Below are 15384 nucleotides of genomic sequence, written 5' to 3' on the forward strand. Positions count from 1 at the left end.
AAGTGTAGTCCAGTTTGGGTTGATATATGAAAGCCTTTGAATTGTGTGGCACACTATTTAAACTACAATCCCAAAACCTTGGCATTTCGTGGTGAGGTATTCCCTTTGCGGTCGCTACTGGAAATGTAGTTTTCTTATAGATTAGTTAATTTTAATAGCATATGTGACAGCATAAAATTTGAACTACAAGTCCCAGGGTATATCTACCGCCCCTCCCCTTCACTCCCTGCTCCCTCCCTCGTTCGCCCCTGTTTTGTTGTTTGGCTAAAGATGGCGTTAGCGGCTAACACAGGCGATTGCATTTTGTTTCCACAAAATTATTCGACCAGTGTTAACAAAACATTGACCAAAATTAGCTTTAATTCGTTATTCAGGGTGTAAAAGTGTATTATATTGAGAACAAGGCACGTTCAGTACGTACACTAACGTTTCGTTCGGCCTTCGCACGATGTAGGCCTATTTTAGGGAGTGGACCGAGGCTGCTGGAACTCCATCTCCCATCGGCGACTGCGGCGTCAGGTGGTACACGTTTGCTTGTCAATGGTATCTGTAGTTTCATGAACCTAGAAGTTTTTGCAAACTTTGAAAAATGAGAGAATCAAGGCGGGAAAAATATTCACGATTCGAGTAGCGGTTTTAAACGAAATGATGTTTTATCTATTAATATTTCCTGTAAAATCCATGCTTGACCGTGTGTAAACAAAAAAAACCTGTCTGAACTAAGAAGAAACGAACCAGAGGGACCATGGCCGTATCACCTGTTCAGGGTGACTGGAAACAATCCCGAATACCTACCAAAGAAGGGACTCCATCATCACCTGAGTCCTCTTTGACGTGGTGTTTGGCCCACCTTTTTAAACCCAAATCTGGAGCTGAGCATCATGGGCATGAAAAGTCTGACTCAGGTGGTGGCAAAGACATGGACAAGAGGTTCAAGGTCTCTCAATGGAGAGCCCTGGTTGCTATAAGGACGCAACATATCAAAGGTGACAAGGCTGGCATTGCAAGATTCAGAACTCAAGGTGGTCTCAAACCACTGCTGGACCTTCTTAAAGACCCAGAGTGCTCCAGGAAAACTCTGGACTTGGCTCTCAGCATCTTGGCAAACTGTTGCACAGAGCTTGAGACACGAATAGAGGTTAGAAGATCAGAGGTTGTTTAAAACACTCTTATTCTAAAACCACCGTTAAAAATACTCATATTAAAAATTTCTCCTGCTACAGGTCCATAAACTTGATGGAATAAATATTGTGGGTAAGTGACAATTTGCTTTCTAATGCTGATTTTTTATCTTTGAAATCAGAACACTGATAACAAACTTAGTGTCTTGAAACCTTTTTGAAAAAATTATTCTCTGTTTTATTAGTTGAGATCCTGAAGAGAAATGTGGCCCTGGTGACTGTCCAGAACAGAGCAGCCCGCGCTTTGGGAAACCTGGCCATGGATCCAGAGAGTTCTGCACTCATCCACTCAGCTGGTAAGTTTGAATCATCAGCTTTTCTCACAACTTGAGGGTTAGTTGAGTTTTCACCTTAAAAGATGCCAACATGTAGGTATTGTAGGTAAACTTTAAGTATAATCTGTGAAATTTCTTATCTTCAATTTCAAACTCTTCCCACACATTTAAATTTTTCCTACAGGTGGTGTTCCCCTTCTCCTCCTCTGTGTGTCTCTTTCCTCTGCCCCGTCATCCCCTACTGCTGCTCCATCCAAAGACCCCTGTCCCAAACTGGAGTGCGCTCAGTCAGCCGCCCGAGCTCTCCTCTACCTCTCAGATACGCCCTCTAACCGCCTGTCGCTGCTCACCCAAGGGACCTTGTCTGCCCTCGCCCCGCTTATCGCCCCAGAATACCCACAGGGCCTGAGGCGGACTGCACTCAGGACCATCCACGAGCTGACCCGAGGCTGTGGCGTTGAATGTGCCAGGGAGGTATCCCGTTCTGGAGTCCTAGCTCAGCTTGGCGTCATGGCCACCGAGGAGTCCGGAAAACCTTTCGAGGAGCTGGCACTAAAAACTCTGGCCAACTTGTGTTCCCAAGGTTGCCTGCGCCCTCTTGTGGGGTCTTTGGGCGTCATAAAGAAATTCACTGAGGAGGTGAAAAAGGATCAGCTAAAGTCTGGGGTCTTCTTCAAGGCGTTGTGCTTGTGCTGCAAGGAGGCAGTTAACCGTGCCAAAGTGAAGGAGAACGGCGGATTGGAGGTGCTAATAGGCTTCTTAGCCTCCCATCAGAGTCATCCCCTTTCCCGGCTGGCCATCCAGGCCTGTGTGGACTTTGTGTTTGACGAATCCGCCATGGAGCAGCTGCAAGAGTTGGGGCTGGTCCCTCTGCTTGTTGCAAGACTTGTCGAGCTCAGCAGAGGCGAGGAGCAATCTACGGAGAAGACAGATGTTAACTTCTCCTCCACCATGTCACCCACTGAGCTCCTGCCCTCGTCTTGTTTTGACTCCTTTGACTTTCCTCCTCCTGAAGGCTACAAGAGGGAAGAAGCTTCTAGAGAGCAAGGTCTATGTTCATCAAGCTTTTTAAGTCTTAGGTAAGAAAATGAGACTTTGTCAAGTTTATCTGCAGCGCTGGAAAAAAAAAAAAACCTTTTTAAATTATGGGTTGAGGTATTTTATCTTACAATAGCAATACATTAAAACAAAATGATGCAAATGAAAGATGTTCCTATTAACTTGTGATCCACAAAGAACACCTGGGAAATACTTTTAAAATTTTGTCCTCAATGGTATATTTTGTACAAGCTTGAAATCTTTTTGTTTTCCATTGTTCATTAACAATCTTATCCTTTGTTCAGGTCCTGGTTAATGTCTGAAGGTTTGATCTCTTCAGAAGGAGACCTGCTGGACTCCCCTGGTGTTGATGGTGAATGGGGGAATCTTCAGATACCAGCATCCTCCCCAAATTCTGATTGCCTTTCCTCTCTTAAAACCTCATCTTCACCCAACCCAACTGCCTCTTGCATATCTAAAAAAGTGTCATCAGCCAAACCAACACCCAACACATTAAAAACCCCTGATCCAGCTCCTTCTAGTCCCCAACCCTCTGCACAGCCCAGTTCCTCCGCCATGTCCTCTCCCACTAAAACACCCCAAACACCGGTTTCTCCATCAAAGTTCTCCTCCCCTCAAAGGAGGAGGCAGCGTGCTCAGTCAGCAACCTGTATTAATAAGTTAAACTTGGACACCCCTCCCTCTGTGTCCCGCCCTGCTACTTACCACCACCCCTACCACCCTGAGCCCTGGACCCCTGAATCGCCCATCCTGCTGCTGCTTTCCCGCTTTTCCCACGCCACTGACCCAAGTGCCGCCCTTGTCAGCTCGAGCGTCATGTCCGGCTTGGTCTTCTACCTCACCCAACACCAGGACCCCAGTGGCAGGTGCCTCCGAATGCTCTGCAGACTGAGCTGCAACCCGAACTGTTTGCAAGCACTTGTCCGTACCGGCTCAGTCGTACTGATTCACCACCACCTTTGCCAGAGAGGAGGGGAGAGAGAGGGAGAGGAAAGGCAGACTGGGCGAGTGAAAGCCAAAGTTCGACAATTTGGTAAGAAACAGAGCTTAATACCCTCACACATGCACTTCTGAAAAGAAAAACAATCGGGGTCTCAGGAGACAAGACATTGGATCATTTTGTATGAATTCCAAGAGTTTATAACTGTTGCGCCCACTGTTTCTGCAGGTGTCGCTCTTCTTCATAATCTGCGTGTGCAGTGCGAGTCTGGATTTGGCTCAGGGGTGCTGGCCCATGTGATGCTTTCAGGCTCTGAGTCTGACAAGATGAACTGTGCGTTGTCTCTGCCATTAATCAGCAGGTGAGTGGTTCATTTGTTTATATATAAGCTTGGTGACATTAGATTTTGCTCTCAGATGTTTGTAAAGCCCAAAAATGGGATAGATGTTTTTTTTTTTTTGGTAGCTTGATAAGTCAGAGTTGTCTGGCTTTTTTCACCAACAGCCACATACAGAAAAGAAATATGAATGACTTTGATATACTTTACTTTAAGTGCATTAAATTTAGTAAAACAATCCAATCTAGGTAACTATAGAATAAACGTTGTAATTGGAAATGCTTTAAAAACTCACAGATTTCTACTGATGGGTAATAAGCCAAGTAGCACGTCGTTGTTAAGGATTTTTTTTTCTGGGTGGGGGTGCCTTGTCAGGTCTAACTACTGCTTCATTTGAATAAAAATGACGCTCCTTGCAGCAGAGAGGGGAAATTCTGAAGATTCATCCCCACAATCAGACACCAAACTGCATGAATTTACTAAATCTTATAGGAGTGTTGGTGGTTAAAGATGATAAACTTGATGGGCTTTGTAAATCAGGCCTTATGAAAATTACAGAGTAGATAACAGAGCAAAAGAGCTCTTTATAGGTACATCTCAAAAAATTAGAATGTCATGAAAAAGTTCAATATTTTTTGTCACTCATTTCAGAAAGTTAAACCCATATATTATATAGACTTACTACACATAGAGTGAAATATTTCAAGCCTTTATTTCTTGAAATGTTGATGATTATGGCTTGCAGATAATGAAAACCCAAAATTCAGTGTCTCAGAAAATTAGAATATTACATAAGAGCAATTAAAAAATGATATTTTAAACAGAAATTTCAGGCTTCTGAAAAGTATGTTCATTTCTATGCACTCAATACTTGGTTGGGCCTCCTTTTGCTTGAACTACTGCATCAATGCAGCGTTGCGTGGAGGCGATCAGCCTGTGGCACTGCTAAGGTGTAATGGAAGCCCAGGTTGCTTTGATAGCGGCCTTCAGGTCATTTCACTTAAAAGTTTAAGGAATGATGAGGAATAAAGAAAACGACTTCAGCTGAGGTCTGTTGGTCCAGCCTAAAACTACTTTTTAAGGTAATATCTGCTCATGCCCATAATATCTTGCATCCCTAGCTTTAGTCCTTTTGTCTTTATTTATCAAAGTGTCATGGATATAGATATCTATTATTTTTCTCCATTTTTTGCCATTTAGTATTGTTGTCTTAATGTGGCCATGAAAAAGGGTGAAATTAAAAATGTTTATTCACAGATCAACTGAGCAGCAACACTGCCTAAAGTTAGAAGTTAAGTAAAGCACAAGCTTCATGTTCTAATGTTGACCATTTTTCATTTTATTCATAGAATATTTTGTAGGCCAATTAAAAATAGGCATTGGGCCAGAGTGTGCCCACAGGCCATAGTTTTGACACCCCTGCTGTAAGTGATCTTTGAGGGCTAAAATACAGCTGTAAGAGCAGATTTTCAGACAAAATCAAATGCCATCTTTGGACATATTTTCCAGTCTCCCCACCCAATTCCCTTCCTGCCTTCACCCACTACTCCCATCCTGTTTTCTGAGGTCATATAAAAGTAATAAAATACATTTCAAAGTACATATAGTGTCACCAAGTAGACAAGCCTGTTTTTCCCTGCATTAAGGCTGATGGCTAAATAGGGAAGGGTTCAGATTAAAATAATGTATTTTTGCTCTATTGACAATCAGAATAATTCATATTAAGCCTATTAGGATGTTTGGTATAAATTATGGAAGAGCTGTGTTCCTTGTGCCTTGATTTAAAACGTTTCTAGTTTAAATGCTGTTAAAAAAATGTTTTTCTTATAAGGTGATCTGGGTTGATGGCTGTGACTGTGTTTGTAAAATGTCTTTTTCTCTACAGCAACAAATCTCTGTTGAAGAAACTTCTCCTGGACAGCGGTGGACTGCTCTTAGTTTTACAGCTACTCTGCTGCCATGACGACGAAGACGAAGAACACCCGCCTCATTGTAGCAAGTTGCCCTCTGATTGGTTTAATTTACCAAATTCCAGTGCGACTTCTCAACCCCACGCGTTGTACTTCTCCCTCCTTAACGGATGCCTCTCCGCACTTATGAGTTGCGCCAAAATGGAGCTTAACAAGAAACTTCAAAGCCCATATACAACACCACCAGACAAAGTTTTCCCTCCTCCTTCAAAAAAGCCTCGCCTGGCTCACACCTGTCCTTATGGAGGTTCAGACTTTGACCTTCTGTTGCTGCTGGATGATGGGACTCAAGTCCCAGCTTGTAGGAAGGCTGTAGCCGGGGGTGAAGAGACAGGTAGAGTAGGTTCTGAGTACTTCAGGGCTCTGTTGGGAGGTGGGTTTGGAGAAGCTCACGGGAATGCAGAAGAGCCTATTTGCATTAAAGATGTTAGCATAGGTATGCTGCTACCTGTACTGCATTACCTGCATGGATGTCGACTTACAAAGGACAAAGACACTACAAGGGAAGATGAGGAAGACATAAAAGGACAGTGTCAGATTTTGGAGAAAGTAGTCCTTGAAGGATTGAGAATCTGCCAAAAGCCGACAGATGATCCCTCCGCTGAAGATTTTTCTTTTCAGAAAACATCTTTAGGCGAGATGATGATTGGAGCGTGCAGATTTTTGGTGACACAGCTGCAGAGTGAGTTGGAGGGTCTGTGTGTCTCTCTCCTCATGCCATGGTCCTCTAAGGCTTCTTGTCAAGAGGAAAACCCTGCAAAGTCTGGGTCTAAAGCTAACCAAGAATGCCTCGGGTCTGCCGGGGAGAACCTGGGAAGTCCAGCGCCTGAGTTTACGAGTTTTGGCGTGCAAACACAACATTTAGTGGGGCAGACAAAGAAACCAAACAGCTCAGAACATCAAACAGACAGTCCTAAGAGTTCGTTATCAGTAGACAGTAAGACAATCAAGAGTGCAGCTCCTGTTTCAAAATCAACCGTTCAAGAACTAAAGGAAGCCAGCACAGCTGAAACACTCTCTACTCTCCTCCCACACTTGTACTGGTTTTCACAGCGGTACAGCTACCCAGTACTGGGTCGAGCCTGCCTGTCTTTGCTGCTTGGCTGTGCAGACTCTTCTTGGACTTTCTCATCCTCCTCGCTTGCTGCAGATTGCCTTCGCAGACTTGCCAGAGAGGCAGATTGCATGGAGACTCTGAAGCAAGATCTAATAAGCATGGCCACAGCAGCTCTGAGCTGAGCGAGGAGGGATTAGGTGAGTGGAGAGATCCAGGCATGAACACAGAGGGCACAGATTAACACTGCCCATTTAGCTTAACGCTTCTGGAAAAGTTGCAACTGCTGCAACTATTACCTCAAAAACAAGCTGTCTGAATTTCATCAGCACAGGACCGTTGATTTATTTTCAGAAACTGGAAGCATACTTTTTTATTTTCTTTTGACATAATCTGGTAGAAACTGTAGCCTGCCCCGACATGACATGCTTTTTTTTTGTTTATCTTCTGATGACGTATGAAATGTATTCTAATTTTTATTTTAAGTTGGGTAAACTGAGCACACATCAATGCATTTGATAAATGTCATGTAACTGGAAGTACTGGAATGCTGGTTTTGGTGCCAGTTGTTTATTTTGTATATAGAGATAATATGGATTAGCAGATTTACTGTGTATAGAAAGATTCCAACTGTCCCATATCATTAATGCCTCTGAATATATTGTTGGAATATCACTTCTTGGCTCTTGTTTTCTTATTTTTGTCTTGTGGGTTTTTAAGATGGCAACAAACACCAGACATCGTAGCTTTCAGTAAGTTGAAATTTTTAACCTCTATAGGACACTAGTAAAAATGATTTAGATCTGTTTTGATGCTGTGGGAAAAATAGAAATCCTTGGTGGGAACTTTTCTGTTTTAACCTCCAGAAATTGCAGGCAAATTCCTGTACATTGTCTAACTTGCCTGTTTATTTGTGCTATTTAAAACAGTGTCTTTAGTCATCCCTAAAAACAGCGTATAAGTCCATTCTATAAGACAGCAGCAAGTGACAGTTTGTGGGATTCTGCCCTTTAGGTCACAAACACTAATGAGTAACATTCAGAATTTCCAGAGTAAAAAAAGACTCACTTAAGCCCTGTTCGCACAGGATTAGTATTATCTATGGACCTCTGGTAATTTGTGATAATCGCGCAGGGTGTCTGTGCTCAATCCAGTGGGAATCAGCCAATGTGTGCAGTAATAAAATCCAGGGCAAATTACCAACCATATTTCAGCATATGCATAGTTCCACAGGTAACCCTAATCCCCTGTGAATCGGGATTTCTGTGATTAAGGGTAGAAATTGTGGTTTTTTTACGCTCCATTTGCCTTTTTCTGCTCCTTTATTTCTGTTCAAAAGATAATACAGAGGCTGCGCAGGAGATGGTCAAGGAAGTTTTGATGACTTTCTTCAGCTTCCTCTGTCTGATAAGCAGCAGATACGCACAGGTCGCATATGTGTGTGTGTGTATATATATATATATATATATATATATATATATATATTAAACAGTGCTTAACAAATTTATTAGACCACCAGTCATATTTGTCTCAAAGACCATCCAGCATCATGAAGTGCTTGAATGTGGACTCTTTCATTTTCAGTGAGCTCTCCACGTTTTACCATTTTGAACAGGAATGAGGAATTTCAAACTGAATTTTCCCAAATTTGAGCCAGCTCACTGGGCTTCTCTGAGAAGTCAGAAATTAATCAAGCACAACATTCAACCACTATAACTCATTTTTCTGTTCAGGAATGCAAGTAAATAACTATTATTTGACATATTAATCAAGAAATATTAATGTGCTTTACATCAAACCTAACACCCCCTGCCCAGCCCTTCAGCATCCTTGTCCAGTTCTTCAGATGGCCATCCCCTATCAAGTCCCACATCATTCTTCACCACTAGTGTCTAGACTCGATGGGTTTTTTTTTTGTTTATCATGCTGTTGACCTCACTACCCCTTTGGATTCACAAAGACAACAGCATGGTGTCTAATTGCCAAATATATTACATATTTCCTAACTTGTACAATAAATCGCTTGATAAAAATGAAGTCTCTCATAATTGACTTTAACCAAAATTGGTCAGCATTCTCTGAGGCAGTGGTGCTGTATAGAGGGAAAAGTTAGGAAGATTCCAAAAGCCCATGAATGACAGTGGCCCTAAAAATATTAAAATAGTGATTTTTCTATTAAATAGAAATATGGAGACTTATAAAGACTATAAAGCCTTTCTTCACTATATTAAAAAAAACTGTGTGTCACTCCCTTGTTTTATTGCAAAAATTAACTTCCTGGTGTTGCAGATGCAGAGATCATCACATTCTCTCTCGTATCTATTCAAATCGTAGTGTTACACAAATTTAGAGTTACGTAAGCATAGAATTACTTTTTGCACAACAGAGATGTGCTTATAGTAAATATGCAGGGTTTATTTGGGCTGTTATGGTTGGGCCCACAGATTCTTGCGGCATCCCTGTTCTGGGCGCAAGTATTGACTACAATCTGAAGTACCATCCTGGTGTGAGAAAGCAGGCATGGCCTATCATGTTTACTCATAGCTCAAAATGCCCTTGGTCAACCATGATGAAACTCACTGAGGACATCATTGGCTGTCTTCTAAACACACACACCACATTTGTTTGAAATCTAATGAAGGGAAGACAAATAGCACAGCTTTGAAAGCACTGGAGGCTTTGTGGTGATGAAAAGAACATTTGCTCTCATGCTTTCTGTACAGTTTAATTAAATCCACAGAAAAGCACTATTCGAATGGGATTAGTATTACCTGTGACCTCTGATAGTTTGTGTATAACCCCAGATGTTAATGTTTGGAGCAGTTTATTTGCACAGGATGAGCGAAGCTTAATGAAAACATGAAGGTGCTGCATGGCTGCAGCAATGAAAACTGATTTTTTTTTCTAAAATTAATATACAGTGCTTAACAAATTTATTAGACCACCCTAACCCTAACCAAAGTAAGGTTTATGTCAGAGCTGCCCTAAATTAACAGCATTGGTAATTACCAAAATCATTTTTTATGTTTCTACGATGGTTAATACACCAATATGTAGAAGCTCTTAAGCCGAAATGATATTTTTAATGCTAAAATATAATTATTATTGTTATCCATGAATTTTCAAATTACAAAAAACAGAAAAAATAGTAAAGCACATTAATATTTCTTGATTAATATGTCAAATTATAGTTATTTACTTGCATTCCTGAACGGAAAAATTAGTTTTAGTGGTTGAATGTTATGCTTGGTTATTTGGGACTTCTCAGACTGATACATCCCCAATTTCAAAAAAGTTGGGGCGCTGAGTAAAATGTAAATACAACCAGGAAGCAATGATTTTCCGATTCATCCATCCATTTTCTACACCGCTTATCCTTTTGGGGATTGCAGCCTATCCTAGCTGTCATTTGGTGAGAAGCAGGTTTAAGGAAAAAATATTCACTCATTTTGAATTTGATAGCAGGAACACATCTCAAAAAAGTTGGGACAGGACCATGATTACCATGTTTTTTTGTGTGGCGACCCCTCTATTTTAACAGCAGCCTATAACTGTGAAGTGAGGAGACTGGAGGTTGGGAGAGGAATGTTGTCCCATTCTTGTCTGATGTAGGATTCTAACTGTTCCAACAGTCCTTGGTCTTCTTTTTGGAATTTTTTGTTTATGATGTGTCCTTTTTTTTTCTCTTGGTGAAAGGTCCGGACTGCAGGCTGAGTGGGTTTCCAAAAAGAATTTAACTTTTTGATTCATCTGGCCCCATAACAGTTTTCCATTTTGCCTAAGTCCATTGTGAATGAGTTTTGACACAGCCTCTGCCCATCTTTACTTCTGAGACTTCCATGGATGCCGCCATCTTGGATTTTTACATGTTTCCATGGTAACATAGAGGAAAAAAGGATAAATAAAGTTATTGTATTGTATAGTATTCACATTACAGCTACACATTAAATTCAACTGGTTGCCACAGTTTCCAGCAGAGAAATGCAATCTAGAGCCCACTTCTAGATGTTGATATTCAGTTTTACACACTGCACCTTTAACTGTTTTTCAAAAGTACCACTTACTTCTCCAGCTGTTTGTTGCCCTGTCTCTACTTTTTTAGGTGTTGCTGCCATCAAGTTTAAAATTAGCTAATATTTTCACACAGCACTACAGCTTTTTTGGAATTGGGGTAAAATAAATACATGCTCTTTTATAGTATCTATGACGATTTAGCTGTGATACAATGGAATGAGATTTGTCAGGCTTTGTGATGATCCATGTTTGGAGGAGCAATAAGGTGTTCTTTTTGGTGTTTTAATATTTGCTCTGACTAAAGGAAAACTATGAACCAATCCTATAAAAGCCCTAATTACATCACTGAGGTATTAAATATAACGACACAATAAAAAAAGAGAAAATTCTATTCTAGTGTGACTCTAAAAAGATCAACTAGGTCTGTGTAATGAGATACAAAACACATTTTGACATAAGGCTTGATTAAAATTTTGTGTTGGAGACACAAACAAAAAAGCACTCATCATAACTGGACATATAATACATTTATTTCTGTCTCGGTGAACTGTTTGTTATATTTGGCACTGCGTCTTGGCCCCTCGGTCAGCTAATCAAGCCAAGTATACTGCAGACTGGAAACACAGCTGAAAGATGTGACCGTCTCAGTGATCGTGGCCCTCATAGCCATCAGGCAGAGCATTGGTGTGAGGGTTGTGGAACAGACTGTGGTTTCCATCTCCCCAGGGAAATTTCTAAAATAACAACAACAACAAAAGAATAAAGTCAGAACCAGATATTTATTCTTAAATACTTCTGAAATACCTAAAACAGACTGTGACTGTGCATCAAGATTAATGACTGGATATTAATATGGATGAATCGTGAGAAGTGAAGCCAAAATATTGCATGATGGGTATTGGTGATGTAATTACAGCTGGGGTGTGTACAGAAGGAAGATGGATGGTCAAGCCCCCAGTGATATCCAATGTCAGATCCTTGAATCAGTTTTGAATATGTTTGTATTATTTGTTAACATTATATTTTCTCTCATATTTCCTCCTCCACTCTGTTAACCAAGCTGAGAACTCTGCAAAGAGATGCATTTGTCAATAGATCAAAGTGAAGCAAAACTGCTCAGTTTGACACAAATCAGCATGATAATAACCAACCTGTAAAATGGAATCCATGGTTGATGATATTTATTAAACATGTATTCAAAATTTGATCTATGTCCCATCTGTTAACATGGAGGAGGCAGGGTTCATAACCTACTGCACCCAGTCAGTAGGGAAAGCCCTAAATCTTGGCTTCACTCTCAGGCGGCTCTATCCCTCTTAATACAATCTGTGGATCAGACAGTCTGAGCCTTACCTTAGTACGAATACGCAGGTGAGGGTATGGCACAAATTCTGGCTGCTCATGTGAGTGGGCCTGGCCCTTCATGTAGGCGTTTGCCATGCAGACACCAACGCCAGGAAAGGCCAACACAATGGTGAGCATCTTCCATGTCTTTGCTGTGGGAAACACAAGCAGATAAATAGCATGACTGTAGCGCTATGGAAGGCATACGGCCATTTAAAGGAAAGTTACAGCAGCGGTGTCTGCAGAGCTCATATCAATAATATGCTGCAGAATCCCTGATGAAAGTGCAGCTTCAGTTAATGTTCAACAAAAGTATGCATGACTCAGACACATATAAGCTTTGAATTTTTATCATCTGTTGCATTTCTGTTTGTATAAGGTTGAATATCACAGCAAAGACACACTAACCTCCCCCCTCATGGCTCGACTGTGAAGCAGCCGCAAACACCCGGCGTGCGGCTAAGGCAGCAGGAGAAAGAGACATCTGTGGAGGTGGTGAAGAAAAAACATTCAAATACACTTCCTTAATATGTGATAGCATGCAAAATTATAAAAAAAGAGACTGACTCCAATGTCTTATGTGTTCAGATTCGAAGATATTTTACTGTTATGTGCCAATAAAGAAAAGCTTTGACAGTAATTTCAACATATTTCACATAAATCAGTCATGTGGCTCTGTACAAACAACACTACTAATGAAGCAGCAGGTAGGACTAAGGCCTACCAGTTCAGCTGTGTACTATGATTCCTAGAAGCCTTTCTGTCTCTGAAGATGGAACCAAATCATGCAAGACTTACTGTTCTTCAGGTGGACAGTGTCCAAAATGAATTATTTTCACCACTATTTTTAAGCAGAAGCCGTTGTCGGTTCAATTCTCTCCTCCTTCCTGCTTGTTTGTCCTTCAGTCTGTCCTGATCTGAACTCTGTCTGTTTGAGACTCCTCCCCATTACAATCTGTCTCGGTGCCAACAAACTCAGTTTATATTGGGCATGTGCAAAGGCAGGCTGGTTTGTGACGAGGAAGAGGAGGTTCTGAGAGGTGGGGTGTTCTGCTGCTGAAGAAGATATGCTGTCTCTGCATTGCAGAGACAGAAATAAGGGCAGAAAATGGTTAAAATGAAAAGGTTTATTTAGACTCTGATTTAGCTTTCACTTTCAGTTTTAGGACGAGAGAGTCAGTTAGAGCCAGTCTATCTGTACAGTTGTTCATAAATGCACCTGTCAATGGTCTTGTGAAATTTTATCAGCAGTTTATGGATGTTTTATGTGCATTTATTATCTTTTCTACCCACTTGATTCATCTCTCCTCAGGATTAAATAAACACTGACATCCTAAAGCATATTATCTTTTTAATGATACCAATCACTCTCTCCATAGGATACCACACATTACATTAAGATATGAACTATGTGGTACAGTCCTAAACAGTACAGCATTTTAATTCATACATTTATCATCTCTAGATTTTTTTTCTTTTATACTTTTATGCATTTAGTTCTATTGTGCTTTTTAACTTCATATCATACCACTGCTTGTTTAAAGTCTGATGTATCATAACTGCCTGTCTGTGAAGTAGCATATGGTTCGATAAGTTACAATTCGATACGACACAATTTGATGTGATGAGATGCAATATGATACCATGCGATATAATACGATGTTATACAATATAACATGATACACTGTGATACGATACATGATGCGATGCGAGCTAATTATATTAAACGTGATATATGATGTGATACAATGGGATATGATGTGCTGCAATTTGTTAGGATATGATATGATAAGATGCGATACGATGCCATACATTAATACGATGCGATACAAACTGAGGATCAGATGCATACAATACAATATGATTTAATGCAATCCAATGCGATTTGATACCATATAATATGTGATACAATTTGGTAAGATAAGATGCGAAATGGTTTGATACAATGCGATATGATACAATACGAAGAGACACATGACACAGTACCATAGGATAAAATATAATATGATACGATAGGACAGGATATGACATGAAAATTCCCAAGTGGACACAACGCGTTGTCATATAAAATGATATGACATGGCATGTTATTTTACGACACTATGCAGCCTGATGTTATACAATATGAGAAGATAGACACAATACAATGCAACATGATTCAGTTCGATGTGATACAACATAACACGACACAATACAATGCAATAAAATACAATACACTTTGTCCCTTGTGGACATTTTTCTTGGGGTCCTTACAATTCTCTCATATTTGTAAACTCGACCAACTTATCACAGTAAATTAACCTGAGAACATTTTACTCAAATTTAATAAAATTTTACTCTGAAAAATAGAACATTTGGTCCCAGTCTATTTTGAGTAAAATTCACTCTGCTTGCAGAGTAATATTTTCAGAGTTGTTTTTACTCTAAAAAGTGTTTTTATTTTACTCTAAGTGATGAATATTTACCCTGCAATGAACAAGATAAAAACAACTCTACAGCAACTGTACTCTCTACAGTGTTGTATTTAGTCCTTCTAGAGCTGTTATTCATTCCCTATAGAAATGTTTCCTACTCATTATGGAATTATTTCTTCTCCATATAGAATTGGATAACACTTAGGGAGAGCTGTATCTTTATCTAAATAGATTGATCTTCCTCTTTATATAGAACTACATTTTTCTCTTAAAAGATAATTCTGATATCTTTCTACCTATAAATTAAGGAACAACAAAAAGGGGCATTTGCATATATATATATATATATATATATATATATATATATATATATATCAGTATTAGAAATAGTGTCCAATATTAAAGAAACAATTATGATGAACACAAAGGAGCAGAGCATGAGATGAGGCAGTAAGGTTAATTATTATACAACAATAGTACAGATGATGGTGTCCTGGCTGTGGTTGGCAGAATCACTGGCAGAGAGATGGAGACACTGTAAAAAAGGACAAAATGGAGTTAGACAAGGCAAAAAAGATGAGATTTAAAGGTTAAAGAGGAGCCAGGTTACCTGATAAGATGCTGTAGTACACTGGTGTCTCAAAGTTCATCACCAGGCGTGTAGACCTTGATTGCCAGTGATTAGCTGCAGCTGAGGAAACTAACGAGCTGCAGCCATGTCTGTCCATGAGTGATGGCAGCTGAGTTAAAACGTAAGTGGGTGTGGTTTACTCAGGCAGAAATTCCTCTGTGTTTT

At 40.1% G+C, this 15384-nt stretch overlaps 2 protein-coding genes across 3 annotated transcripts; one reads left to right on the forward strand and one right to left on the reverse strand.

The window, feature by feature from the left end:
• The first annotated feature begins 249 nt into the window (after positions 1-249).
• armc5 (armadillo repeat containing 5) lies at positions 250-8317 on the forward strand. The gene is made up of 7 exons (XM_041777890.1): positions 250-1138; positions 1224-1254; positions 1367-1477; positions 1641-2535; positions 2800-3548; positions 3684-3816; positions 5678-8317. The coding sequence occupies exons 1-7, from the start codon at positions 746-748 to the stop codon at positions 6999-7001; spliced, it is 3636 nt and encodes a 1211-aa protein (XP_041633824.1). The 5' UTR covers positions 250-745; the 3' UTR covers positions 7002-8317.
• Positions 8318-11338: 3021 nt separating this feature from the next.
• On the reverse strand, positions 11339-13114 carry LOC121503536 (cytochrome c oxidase subunit 6A, mitochondrial). 2 transcript variants are annotated; one of them, XM_041777995.1, is made up of 4 exons: positions 12973-13114; positions 12583-12658; positions 12184-12326; positions 11339-11564 (listed from the first exon to the last, which is right to left on the reverse strand). In XM_041777995.1, the coding sequence occupies exons 2-4, from the start codon at positions 12656-12658 to the stop codon at positions 11475-11477; spliced, it is 309 nt and encodes a 102-aa protein (XP_041633929.1). In that variant the 5' UTR covers positions 12973-13114; the 3' UTR covers positions 11339-11474. The 2 variants fall into 2 exon arrangements, with proteins under 2 accessions (XP_041633929.1, XP_041633930.1); XM_041777996.1 differs by having other exon boundaries at positions 12899-13079.
• Between the last annotated feature and the right edge of the window lie 2270 nt (positions 13115-15384).

Source organism: Cheilinus undulatus, linkage group 21 (assembly GCF_018320785.1).
Source record: "Cheilinus undulatus linkage group 21, ASM1832078v1, whole genome shotgun sequence".
In the NCBI taxonomy this organism is placed as follows: domain Eukaryota; kingdom Metazoa; phylum Chordata; class Actinopteri; order Labriformes; family Labridae; genus Cheilinus; species Cheilinus undulatus.

Bases quoted from the DNA above. Each gene is read 5' to 3' on its own strand.
- armc5 (XM_041777890.1), top strand. From the start codon at position 746: ATGGCCGTATCACCTGTTCAGGGTGACTGGAAACAATCCCGAATACCT. The intron at 1,255-1,366 runs GTAAGTGACAAT...CTGTTTTATTAG, and splicing joins TGATGGAATAAATATTGTGG to TTGAGATCCTGAAGAGAAAT. The intron at 2,536-2,799 runs GTAAGAAAATGA...TCCTTTGTTCAG, and splicing joins TCAAGCTTTTTAAGTCTTAG to GTCCTGGTTAATGTCTGAAG.
- LOC121503536 (XM_041777995.1), bottom strand. From the start codon at position 12,658: ATGTCTCTTTCTCCTGCTGCCTTAGCCGCACGCCGGGTGTTTGCGGCT. The intron at 12,327-12,582 runs GTTAGTGTGTCT...TGTTTCCCACAG, and splicing joins GTCGAGCCATGAGGGGGGAG to CAAAGACATGGAAGATGCTC. The intron at 11,565-12,183 runs GTAAGGCTCAGA...TTGTTATTTTAG, and splicing joins ACCTGCGTATTCGTACTAAG to AAATTTCCCTGGGGAGATGG.